Source organism: Orycteropus afer, unplaced genomic scaffold (genome assembly GCF_000298275.1).
Source record: "Orycteropus afer afer isolate SDZICR_OR568_19922 unplaced genomic scaffold, OryAfe1.0 scaffold00007, whole genome shotgun sequence".
Lineage (NCBI taxonomy): Eukaryota > Metazoa > Chordata > Mammalia > Tubulidentata > Orycteropodidae > Orycteropus > Orycteropus afer.
Window position 1 is genome coordinate 24,190,817 of NW_006921594.1, and position 24,247 is coordinate 24,215,063.

General features: G+C 35.3%; 1 protein-coding gene across 1 annotated transcript in view; it reads right to left on the reverse strand.

The window, feature by feature from the left end:
- Positions 1–24,247, reverse strand: part of HGF (hepatocyte growth factor) — an 82,224-nt gene that overhangs the window by 30,506 nt on the left and 27,471 nt on the right. Inside the window, exons 7-9 of the mRNA XM_007944871.2 lie at positions 22,843–22,961; positions 5,651–5,825; positions 361–488 (exon numbers count right to left, since the gene is read on the reverse strand). Coding sequence (XP_007943062.1) covers positions 361–488; positions 5,651–5,825; positions 22,843–22,961 — 422 coding nt within the window. The remainder of the gene's footprint in view (positions 1–360; positions 489–5,650; positions 5,826–22,842; positions 22,962–24,247) is intronic.

Consider the following 24,247-nt stretch of genomic DNA (forward strand, 5'->3'; position numbering starts at 1 on the left):
GGGATATTTTTCTCTGTAGCACTTACCACAAACGAATATACTATCCTCATCTCTTGTTTTTCTTTTTCTGTTCTTTCTTTAAGCTAGAAGTTAGTTCCACAGGGACAGTGGATTTAGCTTCATTTACTCCGTATTCCGAGTGCCTAGAACTGTGCCTGACATTAGTATAGATTCAAATGAATAGGTGTTTCATGAACACATGAACACATAAAACTGATCCAACTTTGTACTTGACAATTTTGTTTGCTAACCAATAAAACTAGTTCACCAAGAAGTAGATCTTCTGCTCTAAAATGTGTCTTCCCTTTAGGCATTTCCCCCAAATTTAATCATGCTGCATTGCAAAACATCAGCCGTTACCTTGTCCACTTGACACGTCACATTTTGGAATTTGGGAGCAATAACCAACTCGGATGTTTGGATCAGTGGTGAAACACCAGGGTGACTCAGCTCCATCTGGATTTCGGCAATAGTTTTCTCTTAAGTCCCTATTGAGAACACACATGTTAACCTAAGTTGTCTGAGCTCTTACAGTGATGAAGTCATCTCTGTTAAGTTTTTAGATTCCAAGAAGATATACATGTCTATAAATAGAGTTTTAAATTTTGGATTTAAGTTAGTTAAAACAAATTAAAATTCAGTATACACAACGGACACTACCCAAATTACTAGAATAAATGCTGTCAGATTTATAAGTATCCTTTTCCTTCCATAAGCCTGGAGTTTCATGCAAATATTACTGCTTTATAAAAGAGAGATATGGGACTATTCCATTCTTATCATGCTTTCTCATGATGTAGACTCTGAATTGTTATAATTTCAAAACTGACTTGTCATTTATTACATTTCCGTGGCTCAGTCTACATTTAATACAGAGAAAACATCTATCTCTCTTTGAAGGAGAAACTCTATTCTTACTAGTCATAAACTACTCTCATTTAAAATAAAGTTCAGTTTATTCAAAATAGGACACAAAAAAGGGTAGCCATTTCTTTTCTTGAATTCTATATTTCTTTGATTCATTTAGTTTTCTACATAGGTTTCTTTTAATTACAAAATAGTTTTTTCCTTGATTCAGAGAAATTTTCTGAAATCCTTAGTAATATTTCTATAAAATTAAAGACTATTCATAATATAGAACATCTAACTATGGGACTGTGTGGTCAGTGTAATATATGTGCATGCTTTATCTTTTTAGTGCTTTAATTAGATATTTAGAGTTTCCAATAAGGAAATACACACAAATACACACACACTAAATTCTCTAAAGGTAAAAGCATTCAAAGGTTTTTGTTTTGTTTTTTAACTTAAAATATATCCAAAATCATTCTCTATTTCTAAGCAAGCACATGCATTTTTTCTACCAAACCCTGGCTAACTATTAAACCAAATTACTATTCAATATATTGGAAACCATAGTGTATTTATCACTTATGTTGAGTAAGAAGTGCTACGATTTTATTAATACCCAATTGGGATATCAAAAACTAATAAACATTTAAAGGAAAAAGTTTGAGTATAGTTAAGAAATCAAGAGGTAATATTCCACCTAGTGAAAATAGTTTCAGATTGCTGGTCATGTCAACTGCACATATGATTTCATTTTTTTAACTGCTTTAGGTCTTGATGCAAACTGTGTTATTTAAGAATTTCAGAACATTGATTGCCAATATTTAAGACCATTGAATAACAAGTGTTCACAATTATAGCATGTATTTATGTCTTCAGACTGTTTACAAAATTATTTATTAATTGGAAAAGATGAAAAAACTTTTATTTTTCTTATACCAAATTCTACTTGTGATTTGCAAAAATTGTGTAAGTATAAAATATGTGTATTAAATTTTACTTAAAATTTACACAAGTTTGCAATTTTAAATGAAAAATCGTTGAAAATAAAACTACTTTGGCTTGTTAATTTAAGTCAGCATAGTTGAATGAAGGTATAAGGTACAGGTTGCCCAACGTATCAGTTTAAACTTACAAAATCTAAATCCAGAAGCACCTCATTAATCAAGATTAAATGAAAATGAAAGGCTAGGTTTGCCCAAATATTTTAAGTACTTTCCCTTCACTTGAAGTAGGAATTATTTACAATTACTAAAGTGGATAGACAATTCTATGATTTATGTATCTTCATCATAAGCCATGTTGTTCAGTGATAGCATTTTGAAAATTGGCATTTGGAAAGAGTCTCAGCATTGGTGGAAACAGTATTTAATATGATATAGGACCCTAAGCAACATTGCTAGACCACAAATGGTAAATGCACCAATATTCTGAGCAAAATACTGTTTCACGTTTTATGAGTTCTCTAACGCAGCTCACATTTTGTTTCTTGGTATTTCAAATGTTTTATTATTTTGACCAAGGAACGAAATGAGGAAAAGATGGCTTGAGATTCTGAAAACATGTAATGGCTAAATTTTTTATAATTAAGTTATAATCATGAAATATGTGAATTAAATTTCTATGATCATTTTTTTTCTTATAAAAAGTTCATTGAGCCCTTGCACATGTATAATTTCTTATTTCAGTGTTACGAGTCATTAGAAGTTAACAACAATTGTTAAGGATGGATGACACTATCTCCTTTTGTCCCTATTAACTAACTTTTTTTTCCCTCATTTTCTTTGCTTATCCACCTTGGCATTTATTTTCAAAATGGGGCTTCTGAGTTAGATAGAATGAATTGCTAAGAAGGAAAAAAGGGGCATAAACCCAGAAGGACACTATAAATTTTGTAATTATGAAATAATGAAAAAATATTCCAACCTATGAATATTTAACCATCTAAGCAAATAATTGCTGCTGAATTAGCTAAAAAACAAAAAACATAAAATATCTGTCCTCTACTGTGGATGGGCCAACTAGTACTCATAACTTTTCATCCTGAAATGTTAACCTCTCTTATTAAAAGTCAATTACATCAAAGCCAATATATGTTATTTATAGTGGTTGTTTCAGCAAAGTCACTATGAATGGCATGAGTGTTATAAATCTCATAGGCAATCATTTTATGTTCCTTATAACAAGGTAGACAATTTAAAAACACATGGCATTGTGGCTGCATTTATTCAACAAAAGTCAAGTGGTGGAAAAAAAGCAGTCATAGAAAATGGACACAACAACTCCATATTTGATACTCAAGGGCATCAAGGGCAATTTCTTTGGCTTGATTCTTCTAAAAAGTTGTTTCACTTTCCACATTTTAAAGCAAATTTTGAAACAATGGAAAACATTCATTTAAAATTTAAAAATCATTTTGGTGTAATTCCTCAAGGCTGAAATATAATTAATGTAAACTGTTGACTGGAATTGAGGTCTTCTTTTTGTAAGGAAAAAAGGAAAGAATTTCCCACAAAGTTAGTATTAAAATCTAAAAACTATGCTTTCTAAAAAACATGCATGGTTACCATTACCATTAAATTCTGTATTAAATAAACCTGCAAGAGCAAAGCTGAGATGCTGAAAAACCTAAGGATGTGTATCCAAAACAGGTAACATCAACCACTTGTGTCAGAATCACCTAGCTGTTGTTGCTATTAGGTGCCATTGAGATGGGTCCACCTCATGGTGATCCTACATACAACAGAAAGAAACACTGCCAAGTCATTCGCCATCCTCACAGTCATTGCAATGCTTGAGCCCATTGTTACAGCCACTGTGTCAATACAACTTGTTGGCGGTATTCGCCTTTGTCAATGACCCTACACTCTACCAAGCATGATATCCTTCTCCAGGGACTGGTTCCTTCTGACAATATGAGCAAATTATGTGAGACAAAGTCTGGCCATTCTGGCTTAAAAGGAGAGTTCTGGCTATACTCTTTCCAACACAGATCTGTTCGTCCTTCTGGCAGTCCATGGTGTTTTCAATATCCTTCACCAACACCACAATGCACATGCATCAATTCTTCAGTCTTCCTTATTCGCTGTCCTGCTTCCACATACATATGAGGCTATTGAAAATACTATGCCTGGGCTCAGGGGCACCTTAATCTTCAAAGTGACACTTTTGCTCTTTAACACTTTAAAGAGGTTTTTTGCAGCAGATTTATCCAGTGCAATACTTCCTCTGATTTCTTGACTGCTGTTTCCATGGGCACTGATTGTGGATCTAAGCAAAATGACAACTCTGACAACTTCAATCTTGTATAGTCACCTGTTTATGTTGTTCAAAAAAGATATTTTCTGTGAGTAAGTCATTAGTCTCTATCATCTGGTCTCAAGTGTAATTCCTATCACCAAGGCCATATTTTCCAACTAATGATGATTCTTCTTTGTTACAGTTTTCACATGCCAATAACCTTGATAACCTTGATTACATGTTTGGTCAATTTCAGACTGTAGAAGTTGGTAAAAATCTTCAATTTTTTGTCTTTGACTTTAGTGGCTTGTGTGTAAATTTGAATAATAATAGCATTAACTGGTCTTCCTTGTAGGTGCATGGACATTATCCATATAGCATTGTACTTAATGTCACCTCTAATTTGAAGGGGCTGCTCTTCCCTAGTTGTTGGTATTTTGAGTGCCTTCCTTATGGAGCTCAACTTCTGACACTATATCAGACGATCTTTCACTGCTATTCATAAGGTTTTCAGAGCTTTTTTTTTTTTTTTCCCAGAAGTGGATGGCCCTATCCCTCTTCTTAGTCTATCTTAGTCTGGAAGCTCCACTGAAACCTTTGCACCATGGATGAACCTGCTGGTATCTGAAATACTGGTGGCATAGCTTCTGGCATCACAGAAACACACAAGCCACCACAGTATGACAAACTAACAGACGAGTGGTGGGAATCACGTAGAGTATTTATAATGCACATTGAGGATCCCATGTTGGAGCAGGAAAATGTACTTTTAACTCATGATGATCATGTTGTTGTTGTTAGGCGCCATCAAGTCATCTCCAACTTATAGCAACCCTATGTACAACAGAATAAAACACTGCCTGGCTCTGTGCCAGCCTCACAATTCCTGCTATACTTGAGCCCATCATTGCAGCCACTGTGTCATTCCATCTTGTTGAGGGCCTTCCCCTTTTTCATTGACCTTCCACTTTACCAAGCATGATAGCCTTCTCCAGGGAATGGTTCCTTCTGACAATGTGGCCCAAGTAGGTGAGACAAAGTTTGGTCATTCTCCCTTCCAAGAGCAGTCTGACTGCACTTCTTCCAGAACAGATTTGTTAATTCTTTTAGCAGTCCATGGTACTTTCAATATTATTCACCAACACCACAACTCAAAAACATCAACTCTTCTTTGGCCTTCCTTATTCATTTCCATCTCTCACATGCATAAGAGGCGATTGAAAATACCATGGCTTGGGTAAGGTGCACCTTAGTCTTTAAGGAGACTTCAGCCCTTCAGCACTTGAAAGAGGTCTTTTGCAGCATATTTACCCAATGCAATATGTTGTCTGATGTCTTGACCACTGCTTCCATTGGTGTTGATTGTAGAACCAAGCAATATGAAGTCTTTGACAACTTCAATCTTCTCTCCATTTATCGTGATGCTATTTCTTGGTCCATGATGATCATAGGCACACTAAAGCATGAGGACCACTAATATAGAAATTAGTAGAAAGCAACTATTCTGCTTTATTTCCCCTAGGGCCTAATGAAATTTTCAACATCTGAGGAATTTACTTACTTGCATTTGAAATTTTCAGGAGTTATGTCATGTTGATGAGGATGCTGGGAATCCCAGCGCTGGCATGGAATTCCATTCCAAATTGTATTGGTGAAGCCTCGGTAACCTTCTCCTTGACCTCGAATGCACTCAGTTGTTTCCATAGGAAGATTAGTGTCATTCATACTACTGTGAGCTATTGGTAAAAAGAAATATAAACAAATTAAATCTGTCAACATGTACATAATCTACCTTCTAGAGTTTATTGTATTTTTATTACCAGGGTTTTTCTGTCACTTATAAATTTTCCTTAAACGTGAGTGTAATAAGAAACTCAATTTATTATTTTTAATACTTGTATTCCAATTTTTCTTTCATTCAAATCCTATATTATTTTACTTCAGAAAAAAATTTAAAGGTATTTTACTTCAGTATGTTAACATGACATATATGCTGGATATACACTATTTCTGAAACGGCCATACAATTATCTCTAAAATAAAGTTGCTCAAATACATACAAAGTTGGTAGTAGTGGTAACCATGACTTTCCTCTAAAATTATAAATACATATTTTAAGTCAATATGTTAAATTTATATTTTTAATCATCTTACTGACATTTGAAAAATCAATTGATTCTAGGAAAGTTTATTTTATTTTATTTTGTTCCAATTTCACTATTTATCACATTTTATGAAAATAATGAAACCTTTAGTAACTAAGTTAAAAAAGTGTAACATTCAGTTTTACCATAACTTAGACTCTCCTGTTAACTTTAATATTTACTTAATAAAGTTATAACTCAGAAAATTCTTGAGCAACTAAAATTTAAGCATCTTCTCAAAGCATTCCCGAAAATGTTTATGGTTAAATAGAACAACACCAATGTAAAGTCCCAGCTATCTTTATAACTGAAAGGGTCTTCCAACAAGTCTCTGGATAATATTCAAGTTAACGCTTTCTATGACAATTTAAGATTTGAGTGGATATCTTTTGACTCATCACCTTCGGGAATTAGGTGGAATTCCTCTCCAAAGGATAGCCAGAATCAGATCTGCCTTTAGATTAGAATCAGATCTGCCTTTGTGGTTAGTATAATTTTTTTTTTTTTTAAGGTTCTTAAATGGCACTTGACTGCTAACCAGAAGGCTGGTGGTTCAAACCTACCAGCCACTCCTCGGAAGGAAGGTTGGGCAATCTACTTCCGTAGTGATACTACCTTGGAAACCCAAGGAGGGGTCGCCATAAGTCAGGTCTGAGTCAATGGCAAATAACTACAGCAACAACAACAAATGTCATTTAATTTTATTTCTTCCTTACAAATATTAAATATTATATGAGGCTAAACATAAACTCAACTTCACTGATCTCCACACACAGTAATACAACTCAAGTTTAGAACTAGTTCTACAAGGCTTTGTGAAAAGGGAGAAGGGTTATATGAAAGCTACCTCAACCACTCAAACAGTTGCATATATAGACATATTTAAATTGCCTCTCAATAACTTTGCTATGATTTATTTTAAAATGTTTTCAATTTCTTATGTATCTAATTTAGGGAATAGACATTCAAATGGAGATGATAAATTTCCAGAGATTGACTCATAAAGAAGTAATAGAGTCTGATAGTCTAGAGAATTAAATTCCACAATATATTGATTCAGGAAGAACAAAAATTATTAACCTGGGACAAATAACTTATAGAAAAAATTAATGCTGGTAAGCCAAATCCTTTATAATTTTAGGGATATTACCCGAAAGTCTTTGATGAAATAAAAAATACGATGAATTTAATTAATTCTGAAGAACTATATTTCATCTGAATAAGTGCTACTAAACTACTATATTTCAGATGATTTGAGTTAACTGCACAGTTATTTGAACAGACAGCATGTGTGGAGAAGTTTTTAAAAGATAATAATCCTAAAACAAGTTAAAAAAAATCAGGCTTATGTTGATATATTGCATATTTATAGCAAACAAATAAAAATACAATATTCCACAGAGTAAATGTAACTTTTTATTAGGTCTCATCAAGATATAAATAATATAACTAATATCATTTTTATCTTTTGTCTTTATTGCAATCACCATCTATAACTTTAAAATATATCATTTGAAACACCTTAACAGTTTTATTTATTCTTGTGTTTAATTCAATAAAAATAATCATCTCTCCTGATTTTAACCACAAACAAGAACTGTTGATGTAGCAATTTTTTTCTTTAATTAAAACATGCCCTCTAAAGTCAGTACATCTGCATTTATTCCATTTTGCATTCAGCTGCTAGAAATGACTACATAAACATTTCACACAAAAATTACACATTTCTGGTGACAATGTGTAGAATAAATAGAACAGGCAAATAAAGATATATTAGTGGAGCAAGTTCACAAAACAATTTTGGTCAATAAATAAAAGTTATTATGGGACCTTCATAAACTGTTTAATAAATATTATCTGATGAGGACTTTGATGAATGATTTTTTTCACAGACCATTTAACTGTGAGATAAATGTTTGATCTTTGCTACTCATATATATACTATTTAAACAAAATAAATTATTCCAAACTGTGAAAAAAAAGACCCTTTCTGCAACTAAAGTGCATAAATATCAAAGCCTAGTGCAAAAATAAAATTAATATTTTACTCTAATTGATTGGAAAAGTAATTCTTTGAACTTAATACTTAAACTTGAGACCTGAATAAGGAAATGTTTTGAAGAGTCTCCAGTGGCCACGCAAAGTGTCAGAGAAGGACAAAAACATCTCCAAATACCAGCTAAAGCTGATCAGGTTTAGACAAAGTAACATGTTTTTAAAATACTGCATCCCCAAATACACAAACATGTTTGCAAATATATCTAGCAAGCTCACATTGAAAATACCAGGAACTCTTCTGAGAGTTCCTCACAAATAAAACATTTTGCTAGTGGTGTCAGTACTGGCCACCCTTTGGAAGCAGAATCAAATATATTTATATGCTCTTCAGTGGCCTACAAGTGAAGGAATGTTTTCCTTTGATGATTGACATGAAGATTTCTGTTTGGAAATGTTTTAAGGAAAACAACATTTGCTATTGAAATCTTTCGTTCTCCTGTTAGAACTTAATCAAATACAATGGGTGACTCTTGGGACATTAATTTCTCTTTCCTGGTGTGGATGTGATGTGATTTGATTTCTACACTGGTTTGGTGGGGAGTTAAAAGCTTTGACTAACTTTCTGAGAGACAGGTCATTACTTGTTAGGTAATTTCTGGGACACATATCCTCTCCTTAGACCAACAGATACTAGTAGAACAAGATCACTAATAGCATATCTGATCCATTTTCTCTGTGTTGGGCTGGCTAAGCTTTGCAGAAATCCCACACAGTTCTATAGTAGTCCATGAACACCAGGGAGAGAATTTGAGTGCACGTGTGTATCAGAGTGTTCCACACCCAGTGTTCTGCAAGCTTTATATAGATGATAAACAAAAGGCAGATTTTCCAGTGGTGACAGGATATTGCTGTTCTTTATTGTATAGGTAAGAACAAGTTACTTTATAGTCAATGGACAAATACCTGATTATCTCCTAGAGCAGTGCAATCCAATCCATTTCTTATTACCAGCTACTGAAGAGCAATTGAAACCAAGGATTTGCTTTATGATGGTTCCCAGAGATCGGAAACACTGGTAAAGCTGCACTCCCATCAACAGTACTGTGCTTTTGGGGCCACAAAGGGCAGGATGGGGCTTATTGTGAATTTAAAGAGCTTCTTGCTTTAAAATTGACTTGGGAACATAGTAAAGACCTCCAAAGTACAAACCTCAAATTGCTTGCACGTTTGTTTTCCAAGTGAAGCCAAAATGCATGTCTGAAACTTTACCTTGGATTTTATCCAAGCCTTTTCTGGTATAAAATACTCAGGAGACAAGACTTTCATGAAAAGTCTTCAACTCTATGATCATAATCATTAGATGACGATTTGGAAAAGATCTCCAAGTACAAGATGTTTCTCTTGAGAAAGGGTATTGATGGCATTGTTTTCTCCAGATTCAGAATACAACAAGAACATTTTAAGTATATGAATCTCTGTTCTGGCCTTGGATAAGTTCATAAAATTCAGAGAAACAATCAGCATTCTTTACAACACATTGCATTTTAAAATATCAGATATTCTTTAAAAATTATGCGAATGTTCATTGGCTAGTAAGAGGAAGGTCACTTTGTTGTCGATGACAACATACCTTTCATAGTAACCTTAGCTATCAAAGATCTGCCTAGGTCACACTTTTAAAATGGCTCTGGATATTTACATATCTGTTGTTGTTGTTAGTTGTCATTGAGTTGATTTTGACTCATAGCAACCCTATGTACAAGAGAACGAAGCATTGCCTGGTCCTGTGTCATCCACAGAATCATTGCCATGGTTAAGCCCATCATCACAGCCACTATGTCAATCCATCTCATTGATAATCTTCCCTCTTTTCTCTAAACCTCTGCTTTACCTATCATAATATCCTTCTCAAGGGGCCGGTCTCTTTGACAATATCAAAAAGTATGAAAGACGAAATACGGATTTTCTCACTTCTAAGGAGCATTCTGGCTGTACTTCCTCCAAGATAGATTTATTTGTTCTTCTACCAGTCCATGGAACATTCAATAAATATTTTTTGCCAATTGTTGTTGTTGTTATGTGCCATCGAGTGGGACCTGACTCATAGCGACCCCTCTTTGGGTTTCCGAGGCAGTATCACTATGGAAGTAGATTGCCCAAACTTCCTTCCGAGGAGTGGCTGGTGGTTTTGAACCGCCAACCTTCTAGTTAGCAGTCAAGTGCCTTAGGTACTATGCTACCAGAGCTCCTTTTTTTTTTTCCCAATACCACAATGTAAAATACATCAATCCTTCAACATTCTTCTTTATTTATTGTCCAGCTTGCATATGCATATGAGACTATCCAAAATATCACGGCTTGGGTCAGGTGCACCTTAGTCTTCAAAGTGACATTTTTGTTCTTTAACACTTTAAAAAAGTATTCTGCAGCTGATTTGCCTAATGCAATACATCATTTGATTTCTTGACTGCTGTTTCCATGGGCATTGATTGTGGGTCCAAGTAAAACAAAATACTTGACAACTTCAATCTTCTGCATTTATCATTAGGTTACTTACTGGTCCGGTTATGAGGATTTTTATTTTTTTATTTTGTATATTAAGGTATAATCCATACTGTAGTTTTTGTACTTCATCAGTAACTGCTTCAAGTCATCTTTGTCATCTGCATATTGCAGGTTTCTAATGGTTCTTCCTCCCATCCTGATGCTACTTTCTTCTTCATATAGTCTAGCTTCTCAGATTATTTGCTCAGCCGGCCTTTTCTTATTTGAAACCATGCAATATCCCCTTATTCTGTTCAAACCACTGCTTCGTGTTTTATATACAAGTTCTTCCTGAGTATAATGAAGTGTTCTGCAATGCCCTTTGTTTGAATTATTTTTATGATCCTCAAAGTCAAATGCCTTTGCATAATCAATAAAACACAAGTATTCAACAAGATAGAAAACAACAAATGCTGGCATTGGTGCGTGGAAATTGAAAGTCTCATGCACTGCTGGGGCTGTAAAATGGTACAACTACTGTGGAAAACATTATGACATTTCCTTAAAAAGTTACAAATAGAAATACCATTTGATCAAGCAATCCAACTACTAGGTATATATATCCTAAAGAGGTGAGAGCCGGAACACAAATAGATGTGTGTTCACCCATATCCATCACAGCACTATTCACAATAGCAAAGAGATGGAAACAATATAAGTGCCCATCAGTGGATAAATGGATAGCCAACTATGGTATGTACACAAAATGGAATACTATACAACATTAAAGAAAAATGAAGAATTCTCTAAGTACCTCATAATGTGGATGGACTTGGAAGACATTGTGCTGAGTGGAATAAGTCAATCACAGAAGGACAAATATTGTATGACTCCACTATTATAAAAAAATAAGGAAATATTTACATACAGAAAGAACATTTCTTTGTTGGTTAGAAAGGTTGAGAGGGGAGGGAAGGGAGAATTGCTAGCTAGGTAAGAGATATATAATGATGTGGGTGAAGGGAAAGGTAATATACCAAACAAGTGACCAACACAATATCACTAAGGAAAAGGAAGAAAAGGGAAGGAGTACAAGAAGTTCAAAAACAAAGATAAATACTAACACAGACAATTCCATATTATCAGTAATAACAAGCATTAATAAATGGGTGCATAAATAGGTAAACAGGAAAGAGGATCAAGTATAGGTAGGAAAATGGGAATATACCCCAAACCATATGTAGATTTGACAAACAGTATTTCTACATACCTATTTGTAGGGACTATAAAAATATCCATATATATGTAGAACTAACAGAGAGCAAAGGTATGTTAATTTCTTAGCCACAACCAAATACCTTGAAGGAGTGAGTCACCAGGTCTTCAGACACAGTACCATAGTCCTAGGACACATCAGGTTCAACTGGCATAGCATAGGACACAAAAATATTGTTCTTCATCCTCCTTTGGTGAGTAGCATCTTGGGTCTTAAAAGCTTGTGGAAAGCCATCTAAGAGGTAACTATTGGTCTCTACTCATCAAGAGTAAAGAACAGTGAAGAAAATCAAAGATGCATGGAAACAGGTCAAGGGACTAATGGCCCATGGGAACCTTAGCCTACATGACACTGAGACCAGAAGTGCGTAGTGTCTGGCTACCATTGCCAACTACTCGGAATGGGATCAAAATTGTATAGAGTGGGAGAAAATTTGCAACAAAATTCAAAAGCATAAAAAAGACTAACTTTACTGGTCTGATCTGGACTGGTGAAACCTGAGACTATGGCCACTAAGCATCCTTTGGGCTGGAATTGAACTAACTCCAATGGCTTAATTTTCAGCCAAACAATAGACAGGACTTCCAGGTGAACAATTAAACTAAGGAAGTGAACTCCTTAAAACTATCAACCATGAGAGATCAGAAGGGCAGCACTAGCTCAGGTAGAAAACTCAGAAGGCAGGAATGCATAGGAAAGAAAGAAACAGGGAAAAGGTAACCACAAGAAAGAAGTGGGAAGAGAACTGTTACATTATGAAGATTTCAATTAATGTCACAAAACAGCATGTATATGAGCGGTTGAAGGGAAAATGAATGTGTTCTGTAAAATTTCACCCAAATCACAATAAAAAGTTAAATAAAAAATAAAACACAGATAAACATCCTTCTAGTATTTTCTGCTTTCAGCCAAGATCCATCTAACAACAGCAATGATACCCCTCATTTCATGCCCTCTTCTGAATCCAACTTGGATTTCTAGCAGTTCCCTGTCAATGTACTGCTGCAGTTGTTTTAAATTATCTTCAGAAAAATTTTACTTGTGTATCATATTAATGATATTGTTCAAGAATTTTTGCATTCTGTTTAATCACCTTTCTTAGGAATGAGCACAAATACGGACCTCTTCCAGTCAGTTTGCCAGGTACCTCTCTTGTCAATTTCTTGGCATAGACAACTGAGCACTTCCAGAAATGGACAGAACACCCACTGAGATGTTCCAACAAATGAATGCAAAGCAAGAAGTGGTTGCTTGTCTGTGCCAAGAAATTTGCAAGAGAGGTACTTGGCCAAATGACTGGAGGAGGTCCATGTTCATGCTCATCTCAAAGAACAGTGATCCTACAGAATGTGGAAATTATGGAATAATAAATATCATTAATATCACACACAAGTAAAATTTTGCTGAAGATAATTCAAAAAGTATTGCAGGAGTACATTGACAGGGAATTGACAGAAATTCAAGCTGGATTCAGAAGAGGATGTGAAAAAAGGGATATCATTGCTGATGTTGGACAGGACTTAGGTGAAAGCAGAATATACCAAAAAGGTGTTCTCTGGATTGTATTGACTATGGAATGGCATACAATTGTGTGGATGATAACAAATTACGGGTAACATTGCAGAATATGGGGATTCCAGAACACTTACTTGTGCTCATAAGGAACTGCACATAGACCAAGAGACAGTTGTTTGAATAGAACAGGGAGATACTGCATGGTTAAAATTATGAAAGATAGGCATCAGACTTGTATCCTTCCACCATACTAATTCTGTCTGTATGCTGAGCAAATAATCTGAGAAACTGTACTATAGGAAGAAGAATGTGGTATCAGGATTAGAAGACTCATTAACAACCTGAGATATGCAAACTTGCTTGCTCAAAGTGAAAAAGATTTTTCACTTACTGATGAAAATCTAAAACTACAGCCTGCAATATGGATTACATTTCAACATAAGGAAAACAGAATTCCTCACAAGTGGACCAATAAGCAACTTTATGATAAATGGAGAAAAGATTGAAGTTGACAAGGATTTAATTTTACTTTGATTCACAATCAATGCTCATGGAAGCAGCAGTCAGGACATCAAACAATGTATTGCATTGAGCAAATCTGCTGCAAAAGCTCTCTTTGAATTGTTAAAGAGCAAAGATAACACTTTTGAAGACTAAGATGTGCTTGACCCAAGCAATGGTATTTTCAACTGCCTCATATGCATGCAAAAGCTGGGCAATGAATCAGGAAGACTGAAGAAGAATTGGCACATTTGAAGTATGGTATTGGCAACGTATATCGAGTATACCATGGACTACCAGAAGAACAAACAAATCTGTTTTGGATAAGTAGAGCCAGAATGCTCCATAGAATGGTGGATGACAAGACACTTCTTGTACTTGGTCATGTTGTCAGGAGGGAGCAGTCCCTGGAGAAGGATATCAAGCTTGGTAAAGTGGAGGGTCAGAGAAAAAGAGAAAGACCCTCAGCGACATGGATCATTGCTGTAATGATGGACTCAAGCATAGCAACAATTGTGAGGATGGTGCAGGGTCAGGCAGTGTTTCCTTCTGTTGTAGGTAGGGTTACTACAAGTAGGAACTGACTTCATGACACCTTACAACAACAATAAAAAAAAAAAAAAAAAACCTCACCACTATCAAGTTGATCTCAATCCATAGTTTCTAAGACTGTAAATCTTTATGGAAGCAGACTGTCACATCTTTCTTCCATGGAGTGGCTGGTGGGTTTGAACAACTGACTTTTTTTTAGCAGCCAAATGCTTAACTACTACACCACCAGAGCTCCTTTACCAAAAAAAGGAATACAAAAACATGCATGGTTCTTGTTCTCTTGGAGGTTACAAATTTGATAGAGAGAACTGCTAGTGAAATAATATATAAAATAAAAGTAAAAATCAGGCTCTGAGAAGTATGTGGAGAGAGGGGTATATTGCTATAAAGTATATAATAAGGGATTTGACCATGTCAGGGAGGTCAAATGAAGATTCCTGAGGAAATGATAATTGAATTGAAATTTTAAGAATGAGTAGTTGTTAACTAGGTGAGGAAGGAAAAAAAAATTTGAAGGCAAAGGTAAAGAACCTGTAATGAGAGAGAACAGGACAATATAAGGTACAGGAAGAAAGTTGTTGTGGCTGGAACAGTGTGGTGTAGTAAATTACATAGTATGGCTTTTCTAGTCATAAGTCTTTGTAAACTCCATGGTGGAATATGCCATGAACAACTGAGTAGATCCTGATCATTAAAGGTATCCACCTGGGCTATTTCTGTTGAAAGTGGCACAAAGCAATCTTCAAATACACTGCCACCAAGTTGGACCCAACTCCTAGTGACCCCTCCTTGGGTTTCCGAGGTGGTCTCACTATGGAAGTAGATTGCCCAACCTTCCTTCTGAGGAGTGGCTTGTGGATTTGAACTGCCAGCCTTCTGGTTAGCAGTCAAATGCCTTAGGCACTACGCTAGCAGAGAGCCCCCCCCCCCAGGTGTATAGAATTCTGATGTTGGGATTGGCTAATTTGGCCACTCTGCCAGGCTCAAAAGGAGCCCTCCTAGAGGCAGAAGAAGTCTCTCTGACTGCTGGCAGAGAAAGATGTGCTGCTGAGAGAAACACACTCCTGAGAGACACAAGCTGCTGAGAGAGAGAGATGTGAGAGACATGCACTTCTGAGAGAGACATTGAGAGACACACACTGCTGAGAGAGAGACACACACTACTGAGAGAGCAATGTACTACTGAGACTGCCGACTGCTAACTGAGATGGCCAGATGCAAGAGACTGACAGCATTTTGAACTTGAATTGTAGTCTGGTGCATCCCTAATAAACCCCATAATCTGTGAGTTATGTATGACCACTGCAGCAAATTATCGGACCCAGCAGAGAGGTGGTGGATGCTGTGAGAGGAATGGTTGGTGTCAGGGTTGGTGAAAGGGCTGGAGGGAGGAGGCATGTCTGGCCTTGCAGGGATTCTGTCTTCCTCTACTGGTATTAGAGGAGGTCAGAAAATGAGGCCTCCCTGTTGCTTTAGCAAACAGAAAGCATGGAGAGAAACTTGGTGGTACAGGAGATTGGAAAAATGAGTAGGAGAGTAAAGGCAGTTTATATTGTCTTATTGTAATATCACAGAAATCACAGAAAGGTGTTAATTTGGGGAGGTAGTGTGTATGTTTCTGGGGATGGGAATGATATAATCAGATTTTGTAAATATCATTCTGTTTGCAGTATGTTGAAGAGATTGAAGGGGAACAATCTTGGATATGGATACACCTCCATTCAGAAGCACATTTGAATATTTAAGATGAAAGATGATATTCTCTTGGTTGAGGGAGACAGTGACTGAGTGAAATGGCTAGATTTTTCAGACAAATAGACAATAAAAATGATAGGTCTTGGTGATGTATCAAATGTGAGGAGGGAAGGAGAGGTCTCTATTCTGGGCTTAGGAATCTTAACCTGGATCAATTGTGGTGTCCATCATGAGAAAGCGAGTCTAGGAAGTGGAATAGACCATCCTACAGTAGAAATAAAGAAAACCAGGGAAAAAGAAAAGAACTGATAGCAATCTTCAACTGGATGATTTGCTGGTGGTGAGAGGTGGGGAACAATTGGAGCAGCCAACATGTAACTCCTAGTTAATATACTCTAAGGAAACTGTATCAGCCTGACCTGTCCTCCCACATAGCAAAGCTGAGTTCAGAGTGGTGAAGGGACACCTGAAGTTCCTGAAACCCTTTCAGAAGCCTGGGAAATAAAAAGTATTGCCATAACAATGCTAAGACATCATTTGCATTTTATACTCTCCTTTTCTCATAAAGACACAGTGGAATTTCCAGAAAACACATGATGTGTGCAACATCACAAAAGATAGAATGCGAAAACAAACATTAGAACCCGGCTGTCTTTTATTAAGACATTAAAGAAACTTGTGAAATATATAAAACAATACCATTCTTCTCCATATTTTTTCCTAGAAAATATACCTGTTTTTCATTTAAAATGTATTATATTTTCTTAACATCCAAGGGACTTATTATGATTATTTTAAAATAAATTAATAAATGTTTTTAAATTTATAATTTTTAATTTCTAATACAGTAAAAATTGCTCCATATAACCCACATAGACAAAAGCTATTTGGAATTCTTAATCATGTTAGAGTGTGAAGGCGTCTTCAGTCTAAGAAGTTTGAGAACAACTGACCTACGTAATCAAATGACCATCACAAGACAGCTTTTCAATTGCTAGAGACATTTGACATTCCCTTCAGAAAAATAAAGCTAATCCCAAGAGACAATTTCATTTCTCTTTGAAAAGTGTTGAACTCAGTAATAGACCAAATTGTTATTCAGAATATGAAATTAATACAAGGGGAAATGGTAAGAAAATCAGTCCTTCGTCCAGATACTCTACAGGACTTCCAATCATGTTATACATTTGCAATTACTTAAAGTTCCAGATGCTTGTAACTCTGTTAAAGATTAGATAGCCAGCATGTTTGTGGACTTCTGCCATTTGGGAGAAGATCACCTTCTGAGGACTATGGTATGAAAGCTGAGAAGGCCTGTCCTCAAACATCCTGGCACATATTCATCAAAAAAAAAGCAATATTTATCCTTCCTATTCAGTGACAGACTGATTGTTAGAGGGATGAAGCCAAAGGGCAAGAGCAAATTTGTTGTTTATTCAACTTTTGAAGAAATAAAATTAACTGAGAACAATATTTAAAAATGTTGGCTTCTGAAGGGTGAGGATACCTCCAACTTTTCAAGGTGGTAATCATTTTTGCTTTCCTAATTCACACTAGAGTTATGAAATTTAAGTTTTATCCTGAGCCTTTGTCTGTTTTGCTCACTTCTAAATCCTCAGCAGGAGCTATGGTGGCATAGTGCCTAAGGCATTTGACTGTTAACCATGAGGCTGTCAGTTCAAATCCATCTCAGAAGGAAAACTGGGCAATCTACTTCCATAGACATACAGCCTAGAAAACCCAGGAGGGGTCGCTATGAGTTGGAATTGACTCGACGGCAATGAGTTAGGTTTTTGATTTATATCCCAAGTATGATGACAAGTGTTTGACATATAATAGCTGCTCCATTGAGAAAGGAGCAAATGAAGTAAGCCTCTTTGTATTCTCTATGTGCTTACTGGGATTGTTCAAGACTTTTGTTATCATTATTTAACTTATGATTTCCATGACCTCCTAGAAAACATGGAACTTTAAAGAGCTGTGAGCCAGATACCAAATATCTGCATCTCAACATAGCAGAAATAAACTCCTTTGTTTCTCTTCAAATTAATCTGTCTCCTACTCAATAGTTCGAGAGGTATTTTAGACTTTTCTTTTTCCGTATCTCATTTCCCACTATATTCAATTTGTCATTCTATACAGTACATTCTGCCTCTTTAATATTGTTCACATCCTTCTACACCTTGTCATTCTCTTACTTTGTCATGCTTCGTACTGCCTTAGTTCACAGTCTCTTTATTTCTTACCGGCCTGTTGCAATCAGCTCTCATTGAACCCCTGTCTCCTTCCTCAACCCCCATCATGCCAGTTACTCTGAATATACAGTAATTATTATGAATCACTGGTTTTCCATATTTTTTCTCCTACAACTCAAAGAATTTTGAAAAATTATCTATATTTCCTCATATATAGATAGATATAGATATATACATATATTTAAGTAGACTTGTAAACTTTTTAAGGTAAGTTTAAATACTTACAGAGGATGTTATTTCTGGCATATTTTAATTATTGATATTTTTAAACAAAAAAAAAAAAAATTATGCACCACACTTCTAAATGATTCACACTCCTGTCTAGTAGATTCCGACGAATAGTGACCCTAAAGGACAAAGTGGAATTCCCATAGAGTTTCCAAGACTAAAAATCTTCCAGAAGCAAACTGTCACATAAATTTATCTAATGTACTCTGAATACCATGGTTATATGAGATCTATCTATTTTTGTATCAATAATAAATATAATTATTATGTATAATTAATTTAAATAACTTAAAACTTTTACTTTTTCTCATCAAATTCATTTTTCAATTCCATTTTACCCATAGAATGTCAACCTAATGTATTTTATGTTTGAGAGTCTTTTATTCCGCACTGACCAAAGTTCTTTGAAGCAAAAAGATTTTTACATATTGAAATTATTTTTTTTTTAATTTTTGTGACCATGGGTTCTAAAAATATACATAGTCTTTGTAGAGTTAGCACAATTATTTGTTGTTAGTAGTAGTCAGGTAGATCTGGAGTATAATTATCGGTAGTCCATAAATGATAAACAGCATGAATGTATATCTGGTGATGTATTTTGGTTAAATGGATTGGCAAAGTTTCTTTGCTTAGTGTCTCAATGATTTTGGACGCTGTGACAATACATTGCAATACAATGCAAAATTCAGGAGGGTTAGGAAGTCTTCCTGTTGTCTGTGAATGGGGAATTAGGGATGTTGAGTTTGCATGATTCCTTAAGAGCAGATCCATTTCAGGCAAAGGACTTTGGGAAGGGATTCATGTGGAAATTGAGAATCAGAAACTTGTGTCACTTAAACTATTCAGTCCACAGACTTTTTAGAGAATCTGTGTGTTCCAATAGGTTTTATGACACCTCTTTGGAGACTATTATTTTATATCACAAGTCAGATAAGACCACTCCCCTCCTTAATTTTCAGTGTAGTTCATGGCAACAAGATGTGCTACTCTTGGAAAATACTTGTTCTGCCTCACATCAATCTCACTTTTCTTATCTTTTCCCACTTCTTTATTTTCACCCCAAGCTTTACCTATATCAATCAATTACCATGTTGTGAATATTGCAGTGCTGTTCCACCCATCCATGTCTTTGTACATTTTCTTACTGGCCTAAAGGCAGTCATTTTGTAGAATTGATATGAGATCATTGATACTGGATGGAAAACAGCTATGTATAGTACTTAATAAATGGGGCAATTATGAGTTTCTGATATAGTTACTATGCAATGACACAAGAGTTTCAAAATCTGCCTTCAACTTTAGAGAGGTAAGTGGCACAGTCATCAATTCTATTGTTTTCTTCAAACATGTTGAAAACTCAGAATGAGTTCAAGCAATTGAAATTAAGGGATAACCAGAAAGCTGTCCTAGGACTTTAACGATCCAATGAAAAAGCAATAAATTATCTGTTACAACAAGCGCATGTAAATATTTGTGAGATAGAAAGAATTTTAAGATGACCACAAGATTCTCAACCATTGTTATATATACAGTGTATAATCCTTGCCCCTTGAATATATGAGGAAGTTGTGAATATGATAGAATTCAACTCCTGTATTAGTTTATGATATGTATCAAAGGTGAAGAGATTTTGCCAATATGCAGTTAAAGTTTCAAATCAGTTGATTTAATTAACTGGGAAATTTTCTCGGGTAGGCTTAACCTAATCAGATGATCCTTTCAAAAAAAAAGTTGCCATATTTTGGAGAGAGCCATGTGGAGGGAATGGCAAACAGTTAGTAGAAGAAGCTGAGGTCTATCACACAAGAAATTTAATTTTGCCAAAAGCCACTGAACGTGGAAGGGAATCCTGAGCATTAGCTGAGACTGTCAGCCTGGCCGACAACTTGCTTGTGGCTTTTTGAGACTCTGAGAGGAGGACCCACTTGAGTCTTGCATAGGTTTCTGATTCACCAAAATATGGGATAATAAACATATGTTGTTTTAAGACACTAAATTTTTGGTAATTTGTTATGAAACAATAGAAAATTAATAAATAATTGAAACAACCAGAAAATTCATGTTTACATTATAGGCTTTACTATATATGTAAGCTAAAATATTTGGCAGAATATTCATTAAACATTATCTCTTATGCATTCCAATATATCAATTTTATCTCATTCATTTTAGTAAGTGTGAAGTCTGTGCTTTCATATATTATAGTATAAAAACTAGTAATTTCCTAAAATAACCTATTTCTAAAATATTCCTAAGGCTCAAATGTCTTTATTAATCTGAACTCTATAGGTTTGGCTCATAAACTCTCCTACCATTTTCCTAGAATTCTTATCCCATAAGCACCACACTGTCTCTAACAAATCCATCAGCATTGTTGCTTGTTACTTGCATAATTAGCCCTTTCCTACTTAGACAGAACAAAAGAAGCCTATGTAATAGGAAGTGTAGTATTTATTATATTTCTTTTCTCCCAGTTTTTTTTTTTTTAATAGTCTAAAGGTTGTTTTGGAACTGAAGAGGAGGCAACATTTAGATTTTTAGTGTGTGCATGTCAATTGCAGGTGAGTGTGCATATTAGTGCACAGAGTTGCCTGTGTGTGTGTGTTTATGCTTATCTTATTCCAGAGAAGATTTATAAGAATATCTAAAGCATATTAAAGTGAAGGGAAACAGTTGGATTGTTGGACTTAAATAGTCTAGAATGATGTAAAGATTAATGAAATTAAACAGTCAATAGTGGAACTAACCCTTTTATACAGAGCAATACTATCAGAGAAGTCATCTTTTATTTTAAAAGACAAAACAGATGATTCTGTTTCCTTGGAACATTGTGGCCCACTCTGAGAGGCTTCCAGATCCTGCAGTTATTTCACATATGCCAGGAACATCCCCTTTCTATGGGTTTTATTTTAGTGTTCAAAATATTTCCTTTCATTAGCAGGTCTAAGTGGAGAGAGATTGCTTTAACAGTACCATGGTATGGATAATATAGGATTGGGCTTGTTCAGAGGAATTGTATTATAATATAATATATTTACATATATAATATATTTACGTTTCTTTACCAGAAATATAAATGTTTTGTATGTATGTAAACATGTATCTATTATCTCATTCCAAATAATGGCTTTATTAAAATTCATAAATATATATATATATATATATATATATTTATACACACACACACATACCTTTCTATTATCTAGTAAAGTTATAACACTATTATTCCTTATTAAATTGCTTTTAAAGCATTTTAGACTTCAGTCATGAAATAAGGCTTATAGTCATAGAGATAACATTTCTATAACCAATTATTATCCTATATTGTTTCAGAGAAGAGAAAGAAGTCAGTGATTTAGCCAGGGAGGAGAGAACTAAGTATTCATCAAGTGATACTACAAAGCATGTGAGAAAAAGAGTTTTTACTGATTTATTTAAATAAATTCAGCAGAGTTGGATAAAGGCTTCCAACCAAATTCTAGAAGAGGATCATAGGACTGCAAATATCTAGGTTGAGGCGCAATACAAGCTGTATACAAGAGCAGCCAAGGAAGTGGAGTTCAGCTAGTAAAGACTAAAGGCGCCTGTGAGAAGCTACTGTTGGATTTACTATTCTTCACTGCAACCACTGCTATTTACCAGACACAATCATTTGTGTCTGGTAAATAGACACAACTGATAAACAATCAGTTGACAGCTCAAGCTATGTGCCCAGGGAGGAAATGTAAGGTGACAGAAAGGATACAGGATTGAAAGCTAAGAATCTAAGGTTCCAGCTTCTACTACCTTAATGACTTTGTCATACTGCACATATTCCCTAATCTTTGTGGACTTTTCCTTTTTTTGATAGCATTAGTTTAGGCCTTTACCAGAAATAGAAATGTTTTGCATGTATGTGTGCATGTATCTATTTATCTCTTTCCAAATAATGGCTTTATGAAAATTCAAAAGATGAGTTGGATTATGTAACACATTCTTAAAATATTAAAACCTGCAGACATTAAAGCTTGAAGTAAAATCGTTGTTAACCTGTCTCATTGGTAATCGCCAGTTTAGATCCAGTTTGTGAGAGGAAAAGGAAGCAATAAATTTGACCCTAACTTACCACACATTTTAATTGCACAATACTCCCAGGGGGTGTCAGGGTCAAGAGTATAGCACCATGGCCTCGGCTTGCCATCAGGATTGCGGCAATAATTATCATCAAAGCCCTTGTCGGGATATCTGCAAACCACACCAAGAGAAGTGTCAAGTAAATCTGCCTGAAAACACCACCCAGCAGTCAACTCACAAAATAATTTTCCACTTACCTCAGCTATTACTAGCTGAGGAAAGAGGAGGTTTACTATATCTCCTCTTATAAGGATAGTGAATTATTGACTATGGAATCCATTAACTCATATATTCCATCCCCTTTACTCATAATTTAGGTTTATTTGGTATAATATCACTAGTTGAAAGCCCAAACTGAATATGCTTCTCAAAGATTCCAGTGAAGGACAGATTACGTAAACACGATGTCCTGTAGAATGCTCATTAAGAAAGCAGATCCTCTTCTGGGCAAGCTTTAAGTTCCAACTGAAAGCTAGATTTCAAGAGCCTTATTACTCATGATAGCTCAACTGTACAAATAGAACCTTTTGGGGTAATGCCCTTACCTCTACCAAACCAAGAGACAAACTCCATCACACCACTTTCTCCACCTCCCTCCTTAAATGAACAGAGTCCTGATTTAGTGACTTGATTTTAATTGCTACCATATCCCTTCCTCTCCTACTTAAAAATAAGGGATGCATTTACAAAAAGTAGAGTTTTAATTTCACTTAAATGAACCACTCATTTTCCTCTTCCTGCACCTAAAACGAGAGAGATAAAAAGAAGGAAGAAAAAAAATAAAAACAAAAACCCACTATCCTAGCAATTTCTAAATAAAGGTGGGAATGGAGTTTTCCCTGTAAATATTTGTATTTTTTTATATATAATAAAACTATTTTCTTTTTTTCAACTAAAATTTTTCATCTGAAATTAGTGGGCAAAAGGAGACAGTATTTTTTTTTTTCATTATTTAAATTCAAAACCTACTCCTTTGGAAAAAGAGCCCTGGTGCCACTGTGGTGACAACATTGGGCTGCTAACCAAAAAAGGTCGGCAGTTCGAACCCAGCAGCTGCTCTGCAGAAGAAAGATGAGTCTGCTTCCCTAAACATTTAGCCTTGGAAACTGTATAGGGTACTTCTAGTCTGTCTTATAGAGTCTCTATGAGTTGGAATCAACTTGATTGTAGAGGGTAAGACTGGGTTTTATTACCGAGAGTGAAAAAAAAAAATTGAATTGTCTGCTTCTCCAGATTGACTGTCCATATTGGCAATTTCAAAACACACCAGAAAAAACAACCAGATAATTATTTGCTCCACCTTTCATTCCCTTTTCTGCAGGCATGATCTATGTCATGGCATCGTACATGTGATCCCTCAGGACTTGGTCACTGAACATGCTGCTCTAGAAAGACAT